Source organism: Hypanus sabinus, chromosome 19 (assembly GCF_030144855.1).
Source record: "Hypanus sabinus isolate sHypSab1 chromosome 19, sHypSab1.hap1, whole genome shotgun sequence".
NCBI lineage: Eukaryota > Metazoa > Chordata > Chondrichthyes > Myliobatiformes > Dasyatidae > Hypanus > Hypanus sabinus.
Genome location: NC_082724.1, coordinates 18324258 through 18346918, shown reverse-complemented (window position 1 = coordinate 18346918; position 22661 = coordinate 18324258). Strand labels below are relative to the sequence as shown.

Below are 22661 nucleotides of genomic sequence, written 5' to 3'. Positions count from 1 at the left end.
GCCATCATGATAAATTGACTTCTCAGTAAAGTTAATCTAAATAAATTAGTCATTGTCACCTTCCCTGGTTGCTCAGTGGGTAAGGGCACTTCATATTTTGGTACCCCTTCCTTTGGTCTTCTTCCTTAGCTTTCCAATTTTCCCCAGGCTTGAGAAAGAGAGATAAGAGGGAGAGAGAGAAAGCACAAAGTACATTTTTATCGAAGTATATAGACGAGAGAGAGAGAGAGAAACATAACTACAGTCCTGCTCATAATTGCCTGCTAGTAAATGCAATTTTCTCTCTGTCAGCTGAGAATTAGACAAACAGAAAATGAAAGAAGTCTAAAACAGCCAGAAGGTCAGGCAGCATCTGTGGAGAGAGGCACACAGCTAATTTTCAAGTTAACTACTTTTCATTAGGAGTAGACTTTACATTCATTGGACTGTATTGCCATTTCAACATAAATAATGAACACTAGAAATATTTCTTTTAGAGGCATTTGTGCATCTAACTGGCTATTAATGATCCTAGGTAACTTTAATAGCGTGTTAACTACAAGTAGTAAATGCGCTTGATTATCCAGCCTGTTTACTAAACAACATCTTCCAATGATCAGACTACAGCAGACAGAACTGAACTAAGAGAGCTTCCAGTTTGACAATTGGTTTACCAAGTTATTTGCATAACCGGCAATATAAGTACTTGTATAATTACAAATTTCATTCACATACTGCATTATTATAGTGTAGCAGCATGGTACTGTACTAGTATCATGAGCTCTATTGCATTAGTGAGAGATAATATGCTGTTCTCATTCGAGTTTTGTCCTGGTTGCTGCATCAGTGTTTAAGATGCCGGCTGTGCTACTGCTGCATAGCTTCAGCCAGCTCAGCTGCAGCCTGTGTGCAGTTTGCGCATTCTCTCTGATGAGAATGTCACTAGTGATTTAAGAACAATAAATGTTATACCCATTGGAAGCCAGCTGTTGTCAAGTTCCCTTGAATACGTATCGTAATGTTGACAAAATAACATGAATATCACTAACGGATTTATACATGGAATTGAGCATTTAACTGCTTACTGTCATTGGTTCATAAGGTAACTATATTGAAAATGGCAAACCACAACAGATCACAGACTTGTAGTATTAATATTGGTTCCTACATAGACAACAAATTAACAAAAAAAATTGATCAGTTCTAGATATACTTTAAGAAATACCAAGCAAATTGAAATCCCAGACATAGAAATTCACTATAGTGATTGAGATTTTTCTGCAGCAGATATTAAAAATAAATATATTACTTTAAAAAGTGTGAGTAATGTGCTCTGCACGTAGATTAACAGATTTAGGCATGCAGATATATAGGGCTGAAAACAGGTGAAAGATGGGAAGATTGAACCAGAGAACGGACTCACTGTCACCCAGTGTTGGGCTGAGTGCAGTGCGAATGCCGGCTTGGTCTGCCGGTCTATCCACGGGGGCAATCAGTGGAGATTGGAGAGGATCGGAGAACTGCACACTGTCAAGGGGGAAAGGAGTAATTAGGGGACAAAGGGACATTGAGAAGGGAGGAGTTCACTGTTTGCCTGTTTTTGTTTTGTTGCTTGTTTGTGTTCTGTGTTGTTCTGCTGAGGATTGTGGGCAGGCTAGGTTGCCGCTGGAAAGGGCTGCCCCCAGCCAACCCTTAGGATGTGTTAAAAAAAGGATCTGGTGCTTAGAAAAAGAGATCTAGTTCTTTTTTTGGTGTATATGAGGAATAAACTCTTCTCAGACTTCCTGCCAAATACAGGTATTGATTATCACCGATGTTTCAGTGACAAACTCTCATTGGATCTGCACTGCGTGTGTGTGTGTGTGTGTGTGTGGGTGTGTGTGGGGGGGGGGGGGACTATTGCTTCTTTTAACTACATATTCAGTTAAGCTTTGTTTTAAACTTCAGACGTTGTAACCTCTGTTACCGATTTCATTATCACCACAGTAGGAGGAGGTTTGCAGTAACACATTGCATCCAGAGGAACGTCATTTCAGCAAGGAAGTTTCAGATAACTGTCAGACCTTACTGCATATAGCTCTCTTTAGCTCATTCGCAGTGATCCAGAATGAACCCTTCACCTGTGTGGAATATGCCATGGATACTCACTTCTTGCATATTGCAACTACAGGCACAATTTAACATCAGTGAAGTTCAACGGACTCCTAAGCCATCATATAAAATATAAAACTACATAAAATATAAATACTTTATATAAAGACTTACTTTATTTTCTATTTGAAATCTATGCCCATATTTAATAGATGATCCTTGCGTGGTCAAGAGTGGAACATTTAAACCCTTTGAGGGTTATCAACTTTCATCCGATAGCAAGTTCCAACATTACAAATTAGGAAAAAAAGTATAAACAGTACTTAGCTTTAGGTTTGGATGAACAGTTTTAGCAAATATCAGCTGTGCTTAAGAAAGTATGAGATATTGGCTGTGAAAAGTAGCACCATAAACATGATTATTTCAAAAAGATAGTATCAGTAAAACAAAAGAGAACAAATTCATTCCTGTTTATATTGTCATTAAAGCTTTCTGGTATCATACAAAATGTTATTCTCACACTAATAATTTCATTCAATATGGTAGGATAGAAATCCCCTTGAGGGCAAGAAATCGATTTTAAAGTTAACATTGTCCAGAACAGAATACTTTTTTTAAAAAAAATCAAATTTCACTACTAAAGTTAGATGGAAATATAACTAGGCAACAGACTTTTAAGAAAATCCATATTAACACATCCTAATTGCATGGTCCACTTGAAGAAATGATGAGTTAATTTATCTTGGGTGGTAAAGCAAAATATATATTTTTTATTGGGTATTATATATTGGGTATTGAGCAATGAGGAAGGGTTAGTTAGCAATCTTGTCATGCGAGGCCCCTTGGGTAAGAGTGACCATAATATGGTGGAATTCTTCATTAAGATGGAGAGTGACATAGTTAATTCAGAAACAAAGGTTCTGAACTTAAAGAAGGGTAACTTTGAAAGTATGAGACATGAATTAGCTAAGATAGACTGGCAAATGATACTTAAAGGGTTGACGGTGGATATGCGATGGCAAGCATTTAAAGATCACATGGATGAACTACAACAACTGTTCATCCCAGTTTGGCAAAAGAATAAACCAGGGAAGCTAGTACACCTGTGGCTTACAAGGGAAATTAGGGATAGTATCAAGTCCAAAGAAGAAACATATAAATTAGCAAAAAAAAGCAGCACACCTGCAGACTGGGAGAAATTCAAAGACCAGCAGAGGAGGACAAAGGGCATAATTAGGAAAGGGAAAAAAGATTATGAGAGAAAGCTGGCAGGGAACATAAAAACTGACTGTAAAAGCTTTAACAGATAGGTGAAAAAAAAAGATTGATCAAGACAAATGTAGGTCCTTTACAGTCAGAAACAGGTGAATTAATCATAGGGAACAAAGACATGGCAGACCAATTGAATAACTACTTTGGTTCTGTCTTCACTAAGGAGGACATAAATAATCTTCCGGAAATAGTAAGGGACTGAGGGTCTAGTGAGATGGAGGAACTGAGGGAAATACATGTTAGTAGGGAAGTGGTGTTAGGTAAATTGAAGGGATTAAAGGCAGATAAATCCCCAGGGCCAGATGGTCTGCATCCCAGAGTGCTTAAGGAAGTAGCCCAAGAAATAGTGGATGCATTAGTGATAATTTTTCAAAACTCCTTAGATTCTGGATTAGTTCCTGAGGATTGGAGGGTGGCTAATGTAATCTCACTTTTTAAAAAGGGAGGGAGAGAGAAACCAGGGAATTATAGACTGGTTAGTCTGACATCGGTGGTGGGGAAAATGTTAGAGTCGGTTATCAAAGATGTGATAACAGCACATTTGGAAAGAGGTGAAATCATTGGACAAAGTCAGCATGGATTTGTGAAAGGAAAATCATGTCTGACGAATCTTATAGAATTTTTTGAAGATGTAACTAGTAGAGTGGATAGGGGAGAGCCAGTGGATGTGGTATATTTAGATTTTCAAAAGGCTTTTGACAAGGTCCCACACAGGAGATTAGTGTGCAAATTTAAAGCACATGGTAATGGGGGTATGGTATTGATATGGATAGAGAATTGGTTGGCAGACAGGAAGCAAAGAGTGGGAGTAAATGGGACCTTTTCAGAATGGCAGGCAATGACTAGTGGGGTACCTCAAGGCTCAGTGCTGGGACCCCAGTTGTTTACAATATATATTAATGATTTAGACGAAGGAATTAAATGCAGCATCTCCAAGTTTGCGGATGACATGAAGCTGGGCGGCGATGTTAGCTGTGAGGAGGATGCTAAGAGGATGCAGGGTGACTTGGATAGGTTAGGTGAGTGGGCAAATTCATGGCAGATGCAATTTAATGTGGATAAATGTGAGGTTTTCCACTTTGGTTGTAAGAACAGGAAAACAAATTATTATCTGAATGGTGGCCGATTAGGAAAAGGGGAGATGCAACGAGACCTGGGTGACATTGTACACCAGTCACTGAGGGTGGGCATGCAGGTACAGCAGGCAGGGAAAAAGGCAAATGGTATGTTGGCATTCATAGCAAAAGGATTTGAGTCCAGGAGCAGGGAGGTTCTACTGCAGTTGTACAAGGCCTTGGTGAGACTGCACCTAGAATATTGTGTGCAGTTTTGGTCCCCTAATCTAAGAAAAGACATTCTTGCCATAGAGGGAGTACAGAGAAGGTTCACCAGATTGATTCCTGGGATGGCAGGACTTTCATATGAAGAAAGACTGGATCGACTAGGCTTACACTCACTGGAATTTAGAAGATTGAGAGGGGATCTTATTGAAACGTATAAAATTCTAAAGGGATTGGACAGGCTAGATGCAGGAAGATTGTTTCCAATGTTGGGGAAGTCCAGAACGAGGGGTCACAGTTTAAGGATAAAGGGGAAGCCTTTTAGGACCGAGATGAGGAGAAACTTCTTCACACAGAGAGTGGCGAATCTGTGAAATTCTCTGCCACAGGAAACAGTTGAGGCCGGTTCATTGGTTATATTTAAGAGGAAGTTAGGTATGACCCTTGTGGCTAAAGGGATCAGGGGTATGGAGAGAAAGCAGGTACAGGGTTCTGAGTTGGATGATCAGCCGTGATCATACTGAATGGCGGCGCAAGCTCGAAGGGCTGAATGGCCTACTCCTGCACCTATTTTCTATGTTTAACATTCTTCTCCGCTTCATGGGCAAAGATTGATAATTATTACCTCCCTAAAATTGCCCTCAAGCCGAATGGCTTTCCAGAACAATTCAGAGGACAATTATGACCCAAAATTGAGGCCATACATCTATGAAAAGAAAGTGGATTTCTTCTGCCTAAATGACTGAAGTCAGCCGCTTCGGTTTTATAACAGTCTGGTAACTTTACGGCTGCTTTTACTGATACTAGCTTTTATTCTATATTTATTTAATTAGCAGAATTTAAATCCTTCAGCTGTTGTTGGTGGGAGCTTAACTCATCCCTCAGGATAAGTCACTGGTCCTCAGGCTGTTTCCTGATAATTGTACAGTCCTCTGCTTCCATGTTTCACTTCCTCCCCATTATCGTTGGTTTGCACTTCCACCCAAGATAAATTTTCACCAAAATTAGCTCCCTTTACAAAAAGGAGCAGACTTATTTCCTTTCAGATAGATGGAAGAGTCCTTTTGCTGAAATTATCACAATGACTTCCCCCAGCGATTGTAGCTTATTTCAATGTGATTGGCATCACTGCAAAATGAGTTTGCTGACAAATGAGACTAAACTAAATACATTTTCATGAAGGCAGTGGACATCAAACTGCTTAATCTTCATAACTTGATAATAACCTGCATCCTTTAGCATTTATCTTGATTGAAATTTTGAAATGAAAGGACATGCAAGACTGTGAAACAACTAAGTGATTTGTGTCATCACCATTTCTGGACAACTATGTTTCCAGTGATGTGATTCAGATAGACTGAACTCCATATACTGTACTTGAAGCACAGTGCAATTAAGTTACTTTGCAAATATCAGTCAATATGCTCTGGTAGCAACAGATGGGAGATATAGTGAATACAATTCACAAGATGTCTTATGAAAAATCTTCGACCAAGGGTTAAAATGTTAAACAGGTGATTTTGATTCAGCTGCTTGGCTTTCATTTCTATTGACACAAAAAGTCAAAATAACCATCCATTCCCCTGCACCCCATTAAGTCAACTGGCCTTGTGAGCGTGCTAGTGTCGACCCTTTAAAACGTTATATCAGATACAACAGCTACAGTGTTTGCTTTAGAAAGGATGAGCAGCAACAAATACATAAATTTTAGCCAAAAAGGAAGTGAATGTTCCTTGGCGCCAAAGCTTCATTTCAACATCCAGCAAGAAGTCTTTTGATTCCATAAACTGCCGTTGTACGTAGACAATACCAGTGTAAGCATTCAGCTTCCTTGTGCTGAAGTAATTTTCGTTATTTCCTTTGATAATGGTCAGCACAATGTTATCTCCTATGTAGGCAGGTGAAGGCGCAATACGGAAAATGGTGCTTGGAACCTGGACGTTGGTCGGGAGGGTCAACTGATAGTAGGTGATTCTGACTGGAATGTTCTGGCAGTCCATGAAATTAGGGCACATGATGCGTTCACAGCGCCTAAGAAGCAAAGATTGATTTATTCACCATTGGACAACCAACGAAAGAAAATTTTCATCATTAAGAAGACTGCAGGCCACTTTATTAGGTACACCTGTACAACTGCTCGTTAATGCAAATTTCTAATCAGCCGATCATGTGGCAGCAACTCAATGCATAAAAGCATGCAGGCACAGTCAAGAGGTTCAGTTGTTAAGCTCAAATATCAAAATGGAGAAGAAATATGATCTAAGTGACTTTGACTGTGGCGGCAGACAGGGTTAGTTTGAGTACTGCTGACCTCCTGGGATTTTCATGCACAACAGCCTTTAGAGTTTATAGAGGATGGCACAAAAAAAAACAACGCAAAGAAAAACATTCAGGGAGCGGCAGATCCCGTGGGCAAAACCACCTTGTTATCGAGAGAGGTCAGAGAATGGCCAGACTGGTTTGAGCTGACAGGAAGGCAACAGTAACCCAAATAAGCAAGAATTAGAATGATGTGTTAAACAGCTGAGAATGTCTTGCAAAATCAGATGCCATTGTTAATGTACTACAGCAACATAAGTTAAGTTCCAGCTTATCAGAAATATAGCAATTGTGTTCAAAGTAAGAATAAACTAAATTTAATCATGTTCCATTAATTCTATGCAAACAGCTTATGTTGTCAGAAAGCTTATTGCTTATCCCAATGATAAAAAAATTCCTTTTCTTTGTACTAATTAGTATTGCTCTGGAAATTATCCAAGGCACCATAGACTTTATATAAGGAGACATAGCATCTGGATAATCATGGTTGTCTGACACACCACAGAACTGCTCATTTTAGCTATTTATATAGAAATGTATTTTCATTTTGAAAGATTTTATTGAATCTGATTTGATCCACCCCTCTGGCTGTGCATTCCAGGGTATAAAAACTTGCTGGGTTAAAAAAATAATTTTGCTAGATTTGTTCACAAATTTTATATCCGGAGCTCTACCCTGCTCTAGAATCCTAGTTTGCATATCTGAAGGTGGAATCGATGCTTTGAGCAGGCAAGCAGGCCATAAGCTCAGTTTACAGTATCTTTCTGTATTTTGGTGGGAATGTTTGCATAGTCTCCAATATCAGATCCATGACCTTTTTTCTAAATGGAAATAACCAGAGCAGTTCCAGCGGGAAGAGATTGGATTGTTGGGAACTGCACTGAGTATCAGATCCATGCTTTGAATTCTCATCTGAAGACATTAGTACTGTACTTCACTGAACTGATGCACTTGCAGAATCACCAAGGGTAAAATAACAAGAATTGCTACCCTCTTCATAATATGTCTAATTACAAAACATGGGGAGATAACCATGATAGCTGCCTGCGCTCACAGCCTGTCTTGTCAATTCTGCTGTGACAGAAAAATCTTTCATCATCCAAACAGCCTTGTCCTTCCAATTTCTGTAGTTCTTATCTTCCACTAGCAATTGCAACACCATCTAAAATTAAGTTTCACCATCTGGAAAAAATCTGTGATTTGTAACTGGAAGAGATGGAGCACTTACATGTCGGAAACTTTTCTGTAGTTTGGTGGGCAATCCACCGATGGACATTTGAATCCACCTTGGATGTTGAAGCAGGTTTCGGTTGACGTGCAGTTGTGCGTCCCAATAGCGCATTCATCAATGTCTGTGGAAAGTTACACAAAATACTCAGGTTAAATCGTATACCACAAAGAAAATGTGCCAATCTGAAACTAGCAGCAAGGTAGCTTAGCGGTTAGCACTTTGCTTTACAGCATCAGTGACCTGGGCTGATTTCTCACTGCTGTCTGTAAGAAGTTTGTACGTTCTCCCCGTGACCGCCTGGGACTCCTCTGGCTGCTCTGGTTTCCTCCCACATTCCAACGACGTACATGTTAGTGTACAATTGGTCAAGTGGGTGCAATTGAGTGGCATGGGCTCATTGGGCTGGAAGGGCCTGTTACTGTACTGCATCTCTAAATCAATGTCTAAAATCTATCTAGTGGTTGATGACAAGAACTTGCAAGGAAAAATAATTGCTCGTCAGATTGTCAGGACGTGGATGAACTATTTTAATACTGGGACCCTGTTGACAATGGCATCAATAGACACAATAAACAATAACACCATTAAAACGCCAGCCATTTTTTGAGATATGTTTTAAGCTTTGTCTAAAAAGTTTAGTGAAATGTTGAACAGCTCCTTGTGGTTAATGTTAACACTGGGCTACACTAGGCAGCACATTGTGAAGCACGTTGACTGCATAAAGAATTCAAGTGCATGTATTTTAAACTTCACAGATGCTAACCCAGCCAATTTATAAATGAGTGGGAAAAATATCTAATTTTTCAGTAACGTTCCTCATTGGCTCTTCAGGGGCCTGCTTACTGTAGGAATACTCCTCCAGATGGAAGACTGCATTCTGACTGGAGCATGAAAGCACATCCCCTGCCCTCCCTGTGGATGCTTTTGGTAGAGGCAATGGAGAAGAGTGGAGTGTCTATTCCAGCAATTGACAGAGAGTTCCCCAACATAATGTGCATCAGCCAAGATGAGGTTGTAAATTCCAGGAAGTATGAAATTCTTCACCGGCCACTGGCATTGATTTTATTCATTTCCCACACAATTGGCTCCATTGATGACAAAACATTCTCATTTCCTCCTTCTCAAAAAAAACATAGACAATTCCTTCACACAGCTCACCCGGAACTCCAACTTATTCACTCACTAAGCAACCCACTCTTTTCACTTCCATTGAAACAGAGGAGTGCGAGGTGCCAAATTTCATTCCCAGGCCAAACTCTTGCTATCAAAGCATTTTCTTTAGATGGTAACCTTACAGAATAAGCAAATTCCTTCATTCCTCACTTCATTCTGCTATCCCCTAACTTCCCTCTGTCCTACTTTCACCATCCTGTACAGGAGACATAATCAGGACCCTATTAGTCCTTCTAGAACTGAGCATCAGCATGTGGCTGGTCAAATTTTTAGAACTGGGTCTAGTTCCATTATGGGTGAAAGAGTGCATATCTGGCCACTTAAAAGAAATGGCTAGACAACCTTTTTTCTGCACGGAGATCTCCACCAGGACCCCCAAGGTCAATGATAATGAACAAAACTGATTACAAGAGTCACTTCAACACAGAACACCGTGAACCCCTACTCTTGACCTTACGTAGATCCATTGTCATTAACAACAACTCTCTGCTTACAAGATTTTAGTTACCTGAACAGTACTTATACTATCATTGCTGTGCTGACAATGTTTTGATCCTGCAGGAGAGGAGAATGCAAGCAAATGTAAAGGGGAAGTCCACCAGGCATACTTATCAAGATATTTAATTGTATTGGAGATTTACTTCTCATCTCTCTTCCAAAAACTCACATCTGTTCACTATAGTGTTTCCACTCCAACCCAGACACTCTATATATCAAGTAAGAAGAGGAAATTACTCCCTTTCTCACACAGCAAGTGTTACTTTACTGACTGTGCCAGAATATTTGTTAAAGAATGAATTTATTAACTCATTTTGTAAGTGGTAAGTGATCTGCCTGACGAGGCTTAACATCAAGCATAGGTGGTGGAAAGATTTGCAATACTTAAAGTATTTGAAGACTGCTCAATTATGCTTAATTCTTCACACCTTTTGGGCTAGAGGAAGTCATGGTTTCATCAATCTGCCTTTCATATTTAAAGTTAGGTGATGCTGAATATCTTCTCCTGAGATTTCTTGGAACAAAACTTGGTAGGAAATGAAAAATAAGCTCAAAGCCACACATGGATAGAGAAAAGCATCAACAGTTCTATCGGGAATAGTAACAGCACAGGCACCAGCGAGCCTCAGTCCTCTGCTGTTCCAAGACACTGTATGTACTTCTTTGTGAGCAGTAAGTTATTAACAAGCTGTACTGTACAAGGAGATCAAAATGTTCTTTAATGAATGCTGGTCCAATAGGCAGTGGACATGTAGAAGTTTCACATCTTTAATAAAACAGGCCCTTCAGCCCACAATGTTGAGCTGACCGATACAAACTTACTCCACAATCAATCTAAGTACGGTCTAAGACATTTTTCTTAAATCTTTTAAATGTCCCTGTTGCATCAGCTTCTTTTGCCACACCCATCATTGTGCTCCAGACCCTCAGCACTCTCTATGTAACAAAGGTAGCTTAACTTTCCTCCACTCACATTAAACTCATGTCCTCTGATAACGTCCATTACTACTCTGGGAAATAATGGATTCAATTCATTTTGACAAACCTTCTTCTTAACCCTTCAGCATCAAAGACAACTTATTTTTTTCAAACACGAGAAAGTCTTCAGATGCTGGAAATCCAAGCAACACACACAAAATGCTGGAGGAACCTAGCAGGCCAGGCAGCATCTATGGAAAAGAGTAAACAGTCGACGTTTCAGGCCAAGACCCTTCATCAGGACTTGTTTTTGCTCCATTTTTGAGGGTTCTGACAAAACTGATGAGAAACACTTGACCACAGATGGGGAGGAGGTGCACAAAAACATGGGTTTGGGTTGGTGAGATGCTGTGCTCTTTTCACCACTTACATTGTACGTCTGTGTGTTCCCAGCACATGATTTTGAAGTTCTCAGGGCTCAACTAGAAGCTGCCCCACCCCTTTTGTTTGTCATAAGCCAGAAATTTCCAGAGATCAGTAGAATGGATGTAGAAAAAATTTTTTCAGGAAATGTTTGAGAACATCCTTAAAAATTTTCTCCCTTTATCTTAACATGACAGAATTCATAATAAAGTTCTTCTTTCAAGAGTCTAGTGTCAGATTTGTGAACAATATAGTTTGCTTAAAAGAATTGACTGAGGGTAATTACAGCTGCAGTGTTACAAGGTCTTGCCTTGGGAGAGGATGCAGATGTTAGTTCACTTACCCTTCTAGTGGGTTTGGAGAATATTGTAAAGACAAGTGGTAAATCTTCATTGCGTTAAGACACCTGCTGTAGATAATGCTCCTAGAAGAGCAGGGATCACTCTGGCTTAACAGACCATGAGCTGCGTAATAAGATGTTTTTCCCTTTCACTCAGCTGGCCAAAATCTGTACTATCGATAACTAATTGTCCATCAAATGTCTCCCTTCAGTGAGAGTTGGCCCCTGAGATTTTTGATATGGGTGCATGTTTTCCAATGCTTCATCATATTAGGGGGCAGCATTGTATAGTGAGAGCAGGTCTGTGTTCAGGATGCTGAGTGTAAGGCCTACCCTCTCACATGCTTCAGCTGACATGTTGGCAACGACCTGGAGCTCTGTTTCTAAAGGTGTACATGTGCAAATGTCGTTTGTGTAATGAAGCTCGACTATTCTTAGTTCTGGAATGCAAACAACATCAATTTAAAAATCGATGCTGCTCTCTACTGTGCATCCATAGAATGACGAGTCTCTTCAGCATCCTCAGAAGTTGAGCTTCCTCGACTGTGTAGGCTGTGTTCTGGGTCAATGAGAGGCTGTGCGTGATTTTCACTCCCAGAAGTTTGAAACTACTTGCAGTTTCCACAGCTGTGCCGCCAATGTAAATGAAGAAGGGCGTCAGTGGCACCAGTTCTCTTGAAGTCAACGAACATCTCCTTTATCTTATTGACAGAAGTTATTTGCCCTCTGCCTCCTCTCTGCAGGCCGTCTCATTGTTGTTGGTCATGAGCCCCCCCCCCACTGTCGTGACGTCAGCAAACTCGATGATGCGATTGCTCGGGTGTTTGGCCCTACAGGCCCGTGTGAACAGAGCGTACAGCATTGGGCTCAGAGCACAGCCCTGCGAAGCACCCACATTGAGGGTGATCAGATGGGTGGAGCAGTCGTGCACCCTTACAATCTGATGCTGAGATGCTGGCAATAACTTTCTTCGTGGCAGACAGAAGAGAGAGCCCTCTGTGGTTACCACAATTTGATTTGCATCTTTTCTTCAAGGCATTTTCAACGATAAGCAACGCTAGGGTTCCCTGATATAACCTCCTCTTCCAGATGTGCACGGTAAGATTGTGACTAAGTTTAAACACTTCAGCAGAAATAATGACTGTTCTTGAAGCCTTCTCATGTTTTGAACTTGGAATATGGCCTTTATGATTTATTGTCGTCCAGGGAGTGGGAGCAAAGCTTAGCCAGACTGATGCAGTTGGATGGAGTCCAGGCTGTAGAGGAGGTCTTTTTAGTGTAGACAAAGTCTGTAGGTTCTGGGTAAGCAAAATGTTGCCAACAAATATTAATTAACTTTCCTAGAGAAGCCAGTTGAGCTTGCCGTTCCCTTCTAGAGTAAGCTGTAGAATTCTAATAGCAGGATATTAAAATAGATTCTCAACTCCTGCTGGGCAAAGAGGCGATCACCATGTTTTCTAGGTTTAAGATGTGTTCAAGCATATTAGCATTTCTAGTGCAATATCGCAATACACAGTGTTGTAAATGTCCACAATATCTTAACAACATTTGTGAATCCCAGAAGTATTCTCACACAATGTGGAATTGCTTATGAACTCCAAGCGAGGCCTCACCATGCATTCTAAAGCCTCAACATTACATCCGTGCTTTCATATTCTATGCTAACATCACATTTCTCTCTTTGGACTGCGGGAGGAAACCGAAGCACGTGGCACAGTCATCAATCCAGAAGTTACTAGCCTGGAGGTCCAATTTTTCAACTTTCTATCTAGCTCCCTAAAATCTCCCTTCAGGACCTTCTCACCTTGTCTACCTATGAGTACCAAATATGCACTAAAACTTCTGGTTGCTCACCCTCACCAATGAGAATGCCATGGACCTGATACAAGATATCCCTGACCCTGGCATCAGGGAGGCAACATACCATGCATTGGTCCCTATCGCACCCACAGAATCTAGTCTCTGTTTCTCTGACTATAGAATCTCCTATCAACACTGCAGTTCTCTTACCTCGCTGCTTTTCTAAGCCACAGCACCAGACTTATGCCAGACACCCGTTCACTGTGGCTTCCCCCTAGTAGGTCATCTCCCTCAACAGTATCTAAAGTTGTATCCACATTATTGAGGGGAGTGGCCACATCGCTTTGCATTTCTCTTCCTTCTGACAGTCACCCAGTTACCTGTCTTATGCACCTAAGGGGGACTACCTCCCTCTAGCTCCTGTCTATCACCTCTTCATTCTCCTGTACGAGTCGGAGATCATCGAGCTGCAGGTCCAGTTCCTTAATACGTTCTCTCAGCAGCGGCAGCTCGGTGCACCTGGTGTAGATGTGAGTATCCAGCAGACTGGAGGTCTCCCAGACTTCTCACATCCCACACACAAACGAAGGGCAAACACAAGGAAATCTGCAGATGCTAGAAATTCAAACAACACACACAAAATGCTGGTGGAACACAGCAGGCTAGGCAGCATCTATAGGGAGAAGCACTGTCGACGTTTTGGGCCGAGACCCTTCGTCAGGACTAACCAAAAGGAAAGATAGTAAGAAATTTGAAAGTAGTGAGGTGAGGGGGAAATGCGAAATGGTAGGAGAAGACTGGAGGGGGTGGGATGAAGCTAAGAGCTGGAAAGGTGATTGGTGAAAATGATACAGAGCTGGAGAAGGGAAAGAATCGTGGCACGGGAGGCCTCGGGAGAAAGAAAGGGTGTGGGGGGGGGGGGGGGGAGCACCAGAGGCAGATGGAGACTGGGTTTTTCGTTTGAAGACAGATAATAGGAATAAAGAAAAAGAGATTTGGTATTCCTTAAATTCTGGAAAGAAAGAAAATTGGATCAAAATCAAAAGCTCCTAGTCAAAATTTCTCTCTCCCTTTACCATGAAAATAGAATTTGCAGTATCAGGGCTTATTTTCCTTTTATAAATACATAGCAATTTCTGCACAGAGGCAAAAGGTAGTAATGTGCATATTGCTTTGTAGACGTCTGATGCTGTGGTCCAGTAGAAACCCAGATGGACTGACAGGGGTTGGTTACTCAACAGGGGTTTGTTCACCATGGCCTTGCTCCAATGTTGACACCATTGAAGCATATTTGTGGTGGTTCAGTCCGAAGTCTGTGGTCCGGTCCGCAGGCTCCAGACTTTCCGGCGGCCCCTTGCTAGAAACACCTGAGGTTCATATTGGAACTGGGAATATAAGTGGCCCTGGTATTAAGTGTGGTTGGGGGTTGTCTTGTCAAGATACTCATGGCACAGATGGCTGGTGGAAGGCTAGAGTGAACTCTTGCCATCCTTGGGTCCACGTTGGAGAACCATGGCTTCTGGGAGCCTTGCTGCTAGTAGTTGGGAGTGGTCATTGTGGTAGGGATTCAACTGTTTCCTGGGCCAGCTGGGTGGCTGTCAGCCACTCTGAGCCAGGTAGGGATCTGGTTGCTTCTGTAGCCAGCCGTAACGGCTCCTCGGAGCTACCCTGATGCAGAGGTGGAACTGTCTGTTGGTCCTTGGCATTTCTCTCTTCCTGCCCTCGCCCCTGTGGGGTAAGTCTGGCTGTTCTGCTGTTGCCCTGCGGGGGGAATCTGTCTTGTCTTGTCTTTGCCTCTGTCGGGTAGGTCAGGCTGTTCTGCCATTACCTGACGGATGGTCCTGCCCCACCTTGGTGTGGAGTTATTGATAAGTCCCGGCTCTATGTCTGTGTAGTGTCCCATCTCATATCAGTGCCTTGTTAAAGATGAGTCCTGGCTTGTCGGAGGATAAGTCCTGGCTCCATGTTGATGTACAGTTTCTAGTCTACCCCTAGCTCCAGCCTCCAAGTTCCCCAAGCTCCAGGCCTGCAGCCTCCAGCCTCAAGGCTTGACCCAAGCCAAGCCTGCAGCCTCGACCCAAGTTTCAAGATCCCAAGTCCCTAGCCAAGCCTCGTCATGTCCTCGCCTGGGTTTGGGGGTCCGAGCCCGAGGCGAGACCCAGGTTCCGGGTCCTTGTCCAGTCTCTGGCTCAGAGTCCACCCCAGGCTCCTTGTTCCCTGTCCCTCATCCTGGTCCTGCTTCCCCTGCCTGGACTGCATCCCATCCCGTCCTGGGGTTCTGTCTCATCTTGTTTCTGGGACTCCAGTGTCTGTGTCCTGCAGTTGGGTCCTGATTCAACACCCGACATATGATAATATTTTGTTTATAAATACCATAGAAAGGGGGCAGAGGAAATTCACAAGGGTGTTGCCTGGTTTGGGGAGAATGCCTTATGAGAACAGATTGGGTGAATTCGGCCTTTTCTCCTTGGAGCGACGGAGGATGAGAGGTGACCTGACAGAGGTGTATAAGATGATGAGAGGCATTGATCATGTGGATAGTCAGAGGCTTTTTCCCAGGGCTGAAATGGCTAGTACGAGAGGGCACAGTTTTAAGGTGCTTGGAAGTAAGTACAGAGGAGATGTCAGGGGTAAGTTTTTTTTAAAAACACAAAGGGTGGTAAGTGCACAGAAAGGGCTGCCCCTGACGGTGGCGGAGGTGGATACAATAGGGTTTGAATTGTATACCCTATTGTATACAATAGGGTATCCACTCCTGGATAGGTGCATGGAGTTTAGAAGAATAGAGGGCTATGCGTAACCCTAGGTAATTTCTAAGGTAAGGACATGTTTGGCACATCCCAAAAGAATAATAAAATCCTAAAATTTAATCTAATAATAAGGATTTTTTCTTATTCAGTCACCTTGAATTGAAGGCCTTAATAACCATCTATTTTTCATAGACAACCTTTTTGTCACGTATCTACTTTTTGGAGGCTATGTCAGCTTTACCATCGTTTATGACCGGCATAAACAGAAAAGATTCTGCAAATGCTGGGAATCCAGTGCAACACACACAAAATGCTGAAGGAGCTCAGCAGGTCGGGCAACATCTGCGGAGAAGGATAAAAAGTCGATGTTTTGGGCCAAGACCCTTCATCAGGAAGGGTCCTAATAAAGTAATGATGAAGGGTTTTGACCCGAAACGTCGATAATTCATTCCTCTCCATAGATGCTGCCTGGCCTGCTGAGTTCCCCCATCATTTTGTGTGCACTGCTTATGATTGGTATATATATATTCATATAAAGAATTTTGGATAGTTTGATCAGACAATTTTTTAAAAATCTTTAGAGATATAGCAGGTTAACAGGCCTTTCAGCTCAATAATCCCATGTAGCTCAATTACACCCATGTGACCAATTAACCTACTAACCAGTTCATATTTTTATTTTAATGTTAAGGTATTAGTCATTTTAATTTGCTTTATTAATAGAATTTAACAGTCCAATTATTGTTATTTCCTGGATTGCTCCCTGTATTAAAGTTAGAAACCTTTTCAGAATTGCTCCAAAATAGAGTTGTACAGTGTAGATACAGGCCCTTCGACCCACTGTGTCTCGACTGACCATCACACCTATCTACAATAATCACAGTTGCCTTCATTATTTCCCTAACCCTCCGTGCTTAATCATTCAAGAATATTTAAGATGACTCCTAAAAGATTTTCCCTATTCCTGCCTCAACTAACCCCCTTTTGCAGCTGATTCCGGATACACCAACGTTGTATCAACCAACGTCCTCAGATCCTCTTCAACTTCCTCCCTTCCAACTTAAAACATATAGCCTTGTAGCTTTGGACACTTCGACCATGAGAAACAGACACTGGCTATGTATCATATCTATGCCTCTCACAATTTTACATACCTCTGTTATGTCTCACTTCTCAACCTCCTGAATTCTCAGCTGACCCTGAACTCTTTTCTTTCACATTTTCAAAAGCCTCCCACTTGCCAGAACTCCCTTTTATATGCAAACAGCTTCTCCCAACCAAATTGTGTGTGTTTCTGCCTAACACGATTGAAATTAGCCTCCCCCCAATTTAGTACTCGGACTTGAGGACCAGTGTTGAAACTAATGGGATTATGGTCACTGGCCTCAAAGCGATCCCCAACTCACACAGCAATCACTTCTCCAGCCTTATTTCCTACGAGACGGTCAAGTGTAGTCCTTTCTCTATCAGAACGATAGAGAACATTACTTAACAAATTCTGCCCTATCTAAGCCCTTAGCACAAAGGTAGTCCCAGTTAAGATTAGGTAAGTTAAAATAACTTACTATTACCATGCTATTACTCCACTGTCAATCTATGATTTCTCTATATCGATTCCCCACTGATTATTAGGGGACCTTTTGTATAATCCTATCAAAATGATCACTCTTTTCTTTCTTTAAATGCTAGCTACATCACCTTTCTGAATTTAATTGTTTATTGAGATACAGCATGGAGTGGGTCTGTCTGGCCCTTTGAGCCATGCTGCCCAGCAATCCCCTGATTTAATCTGAGCCTAATCGCAGGACAATCTACAATGACCAATTAACCAACCAACCAGTATGTCTTTGGTAGGAACCCACACGGTCACGGGGAGAACATACAAAGTCCTTACAGGAAATGGCGGGAATTGAACCTGGATTGTATTGTAAAGTATTATGCTAAGCAATACGCTACCATGTTAGTGCCCCAGATATCCTTATACTGCTGTGCTGTTTCTCTTGATCAATGGTGTAATTCTCTCTCCTCTCTAAATCCAATTGTCCTCTCCAATATTTTCCCTAACATATTAGCAAAGCAGTTATATGGTACTACTTCAAGTGACTAAGGACAGGTCGTGCGTTATGAGCCTGACTAAATTATTTGAGGAAGTAACAAAACACATTGATGAAGGAAGAGCAGTGGATGTAGTGTATATGGATTTCAGATTTTCTAAGGCATTTGATAAGGTTCTCCACGCAGGGCTCATTCAGAAAGTAAGGAGGCATGGGATCTAAGGAGACCTTGCTTTGTGGATCCAAACTTGGCTTGGGTAGAAGGCAGAGGGTGGTTGTAGATGGCCCGTATTCTGCATGGAGGTTGGTGACCAGTGGTGTTCTGCAGGGATCTGTTCTGGGTCCCCCTTCTTTTTGTGATTTTTATAAATGATCTGGATGAAGATGTAGAAGGGTGGCTTAGTAAGTGTTCTGATGCCACAAAGGTTGGGGGTGTTGTGGATAGTCTGGAGGGTTGTCAAAGGTTACAACAGGACATCGATAGGATGCAGAACTGGGCTGAGCAGTGGCAGATGGACTTCAACCTAGATAATTGTGAAGTGGTTCATTTTGGTAGGTCAAATTTGAAGACAGAATATAATATTAATTGTAAGACTCTTGGCAGAGTGGAGGATCTGAGAGATCTTTGGGTCCATGTCTGTACGACACTCAAAGCCACTGCGCAGGTTGACAGTGTTGATAAGAAGCCATATGGTTTGTTGGCATTCATCAACCATGGGATTGAGTTCAAGAGCTGTGAGGTAATGTTACAGCTATATAAGAGGCTTTATCAAACCCACTTGGAGTACTGTGTTCAGTTCTGCTCACCTCACTGCAGGAAGGATGTGGATACTATAGAGAGAGTGCAAAGGAGATTTACAAGGATGTTGCCTGGATTAGAGGGTGTATCGTATGAGGTTGAGTGAACTTGGCCTTTTCTCCTTGGAGTGACATAGGATGAGAGGTGGATGAAGAGCATTGATCATGTGGATAGCCAGAGGCTTTTTCCCAGGGATGAAATGGCCAACATGAGAGGGCATAGTTTTAAGGTGCTTAGAAATAGGTACTGAGGGGAGGTCAGGGGCAATTTTTCCACACAGGGAGTGGTGGGTGTGTGGAATGAGTGGAAGATGTTGTTGAGTTATCGTCAACTCAAGGCAACCCTACGGATAATGTAGTTGTCCATAGCGTTTTCATGGCAAGGTATCAAAGCGTATTGCCAGGCCTTTCTTCTGCACAGATACTGCTGTAGCCCAGGTTGGGACCATAAGATATAGGAGTAGAATTAGGCTATTTGGCCAATCAAATCCACTCCACCATTTCATCACGGCTGATCTAATTTTCCTCTCAGCCCCAACCTCCTGCCTTCTCCCCATATCCCTTCATGCCCTGACTGATCAAGAATCTATCAGCCTCTGCCTTAAATGTACATAAATACAGTCTCCACAGCTGCCTGTGGCAAAGAATTCCACAGATTCACTACTCTCTGGATGAAGAAATTCCTCCTCATCTCCATTATAAAAGGACACCCCTCTACTCTGAGGATATGTCCTCTGGTATTAGTTTCTCCCACCATATGAAACATCCTCTCCACATCCACTCTTTCACGACCTTTTACCATTTGATAAGTTTCAACAAGGTCACCCCTCATTTTTCTGAACTCTACTGAATATAGGCCCAGAACCATCAAACACTCTTCATATGATGAGCCATTCAATCCTAGAATCATTTTTGTGAACCTCCTTTGTGCACTCTCCCATTTCTGCACATCTTTTCTAAGATAAGGGGCCCAAAACTGCTCACAGTGCCCCAAGTGAGGCCTCAGCATTACATCCTTGCGTTTATATTCTGGCTTTGAAATTTATGCTAACATTGCATTCGCCTTCCTCACCACAGACTCAACCTGCAAATTAACCTTCAGGGAATCCCAAGCACGTCTGTGCTGCAGTTTTTTGTACAAGTCATGTTGCAATAAGGAAACCTGACAACCAATGTGCTTAAAGCAAGATCTCAAGCTTATCGTCATCTGAATGCAGATATATACAACCAAACTGTAGGAGCCATCTGTCTATTTATTGTCTGTCTATATTTTACTTGTGTTGTGCATCCTCACTCTGGGATGATAATTTGTCATGTGGGTTTGGCTGACGATAAAAATAAATGAATATAGTTCCGAGTTCACCTGCTTGGCGGCATAGCGAGGGGGTGAGCAGTGAGCACATATTTTTTGCTGACTGCTCGTCTTTGCTTGAATTTGATCCAATTACACTAGTCTCGTTTGCTTTTGCCTTGCATGAACTACGGAAGAGTCGAATGATTTTATTGTTGCTTTGTAATAAAGGATTAAGCGCATGTTTTCGACTTGGAATTCAGTCAGTCGGAAGCACTGAATTCCCTCACTTCGCCTCTCAGCGACTTTTAGTTTGTTTTCAAGTAGATGCTACACAGGTGAAACAACGTTCCTTTGTGAACCCACAAAATATATATCAGACACAGCACATAAAATAAAATATTTCCACAAATAAATTAAGAAAATATGATTCAAAGCGCATGCAGTGTGCAGCATAGGGGAACAGTACAATAAACAGTAAACAGCTCGCTGACTTAGTGATGAGACCTTGCTGATTACAGGGTTTTTTTAGTCTCACAGCTTACCATATAACCATATAACAATTACAGCACAGAAACAGGCCGTCTCCGCCCTTCTAGTCCGTGATGAACGCTTACTCTCACCTAGTCCCACTGGCCCGCACTTAGCCCATAACCCTCCTTTCCTTTCCTGTCCATATATCTATCCAATTTTACTTTAAATGACAAATTCGAACCTGCCTCTACCACTTCTATCAGGAGCTCGTTCCACACAGCTACCATTCCCTGAGTAAAGAAGTTCCCCCCTCGTGTTACCCCTAAACTTTTGCCCCTTAACTCTCATGTCTTCTTGTTTGAATCTCCCCTACTCTCGATAGGGAGTGTTTGCTTGAGGGAAGAAGCTTTTATCCGGTGTGGCAGTCCTGACCTGATGTTCCTGTACCTCCTTCCTGACAGTAGTGGGTCAAAAAGATTGAGGAGTGGGTGGCAGGGACCCTCAGCAATGCTTCGAGCCCTTCACGTTCAACGCTCCCACCATTTGACAAACCTCTCTATCTCCTCTCGGTATGCAGACTCATCATTGTTGCTGATGAGGCCAACCACTGTTGTATCATCAGCAAACTTGATGACACAGTTTGATTCGGATCTGGCTGCGCAGTTGTGTGTCAGCAGGAGGAACAGCAGCGGGCTGAGCACACAACCCCGGGTGACACCAGCGTTCAGCGTGAGGGCACCTGAGATGCTGCTGCCAACTCATAACGACTGGGGTCTTTCCAACAGGGCATCCAAGATTCAGATGCAGAGAGGAGCGTTTGGCCCCTGTAAAGACAGCTCACCCACCAGCCTCTGTCGGATGACTGTCTTAAACTTCAAGCTGAAGTTGATGAACAACAGCTTGGCATATGAGGCATTGTTTTCTAGGTGGGACAGGATGGAGTGGAGGGCTGGGGTTACAACATCACCAATGAAGGTAGGATTTTATACAATCCATTACCAGCTGCACAAAGAGAACTTTATGATTGTTGAGGTTCGTGCCATGGGCTGGAATCACTTAGGCAGGCTACCATCCTGACTGGATAATCTGCTTTACAATTGTTCTTCAAGAAATAAATATTGGCTTAGAATATGGATATAAGTAACTTCACCACACTTCATGGTTCATAGCTGAGGGATGGGTAATGGGGACAAACTCCCACTTCCTATTAGATATTCCCAATGGCCTGCATCTCAAATAGCCTCTGACAACATAGTCCAACTCCTGGCCTTCATGTATGGCTTAGCTGCTAAACCCAGTGAACCATTTCTACTGACAGGAGAAGGGGCAAAGGTGGGTTACTGGAACCTTAAAACAAGTTGTTCTGGGCATTTGGGGCTCATCAGCCGTGGTTGGCAGCTCATCTAGGAGAAGAAGATCTCTGATCTCAAACCTCCACTGCCTCGAGGCTACACCCACTCATGGGGAAGGTTTAGGGAGGGAAAAAACCGAGAGTTGGGAGTCTTAAAGGCAGCCCAATGTTGAGTTTAATGCTGAGTGGCAACTCCTGCCAAGCTGCTGGTGCCAGACTGTATCAGTCTCTGCCATTCCTTTGGGTTCATCAGCTGTGAGGAGCGGGGAAACCTGATGCATGGACAGCAGCCTGCTCTCCATGTCGTACTGCCCTGCCTTGCGTATTGATCTGGACAGCTAGGGCGCAGCATCCATGCTCGAGCCCAACCAGTGGAGGGCCACTACTAGCAGTACTTGTTGAAATGGTGTCCAATAATCAGTGCAACACTGCAGAGCCAAGCTTAGATTTTTGAGCTTACGGTATAGCTCTAAACTGAAACTAGAAACCAGGCCGGCCACATCATTGGTAAGGCTGCTACCAAATGAGATCAAGAAATGGTGTACGTGTATCTGATCAGATCCCTGACTCCTTATTCATCTTGTTATAGCCTGGCAAAAGCTTGAGAAACACATGAAAC

General features: G+C 42.5%; 1 protein-coding gene across 1 annotated transcript in view; it reads right to left on the bottom strand.

Annotated features, from left to right (window-relative positions):
* Positions 1-6286: 6286 nt before the first annotated feature.
* fbln2 (fibulin 2) overlaps positions 6287-22661 on the bottom strand; it is a 225187-nt gene continuing 208812 nt past the window's right edge. The window contains exons 19-20 of the mRNA XM_059944108.1: positions 8170-8293; positions 6287-6653 (exon numbers count right to left, since the gene is read on the bottom strand). Of these exons, the coding sequence (XP_059800091.1) occupies positions 6296-6653; positions 8170-8293 (482 nt within the window). The 3' untranslated portion in view covers positions 6287-6295. The remainder of the gene's footprint in view (positions 6654-8169; positions 8294-22661) is intronic.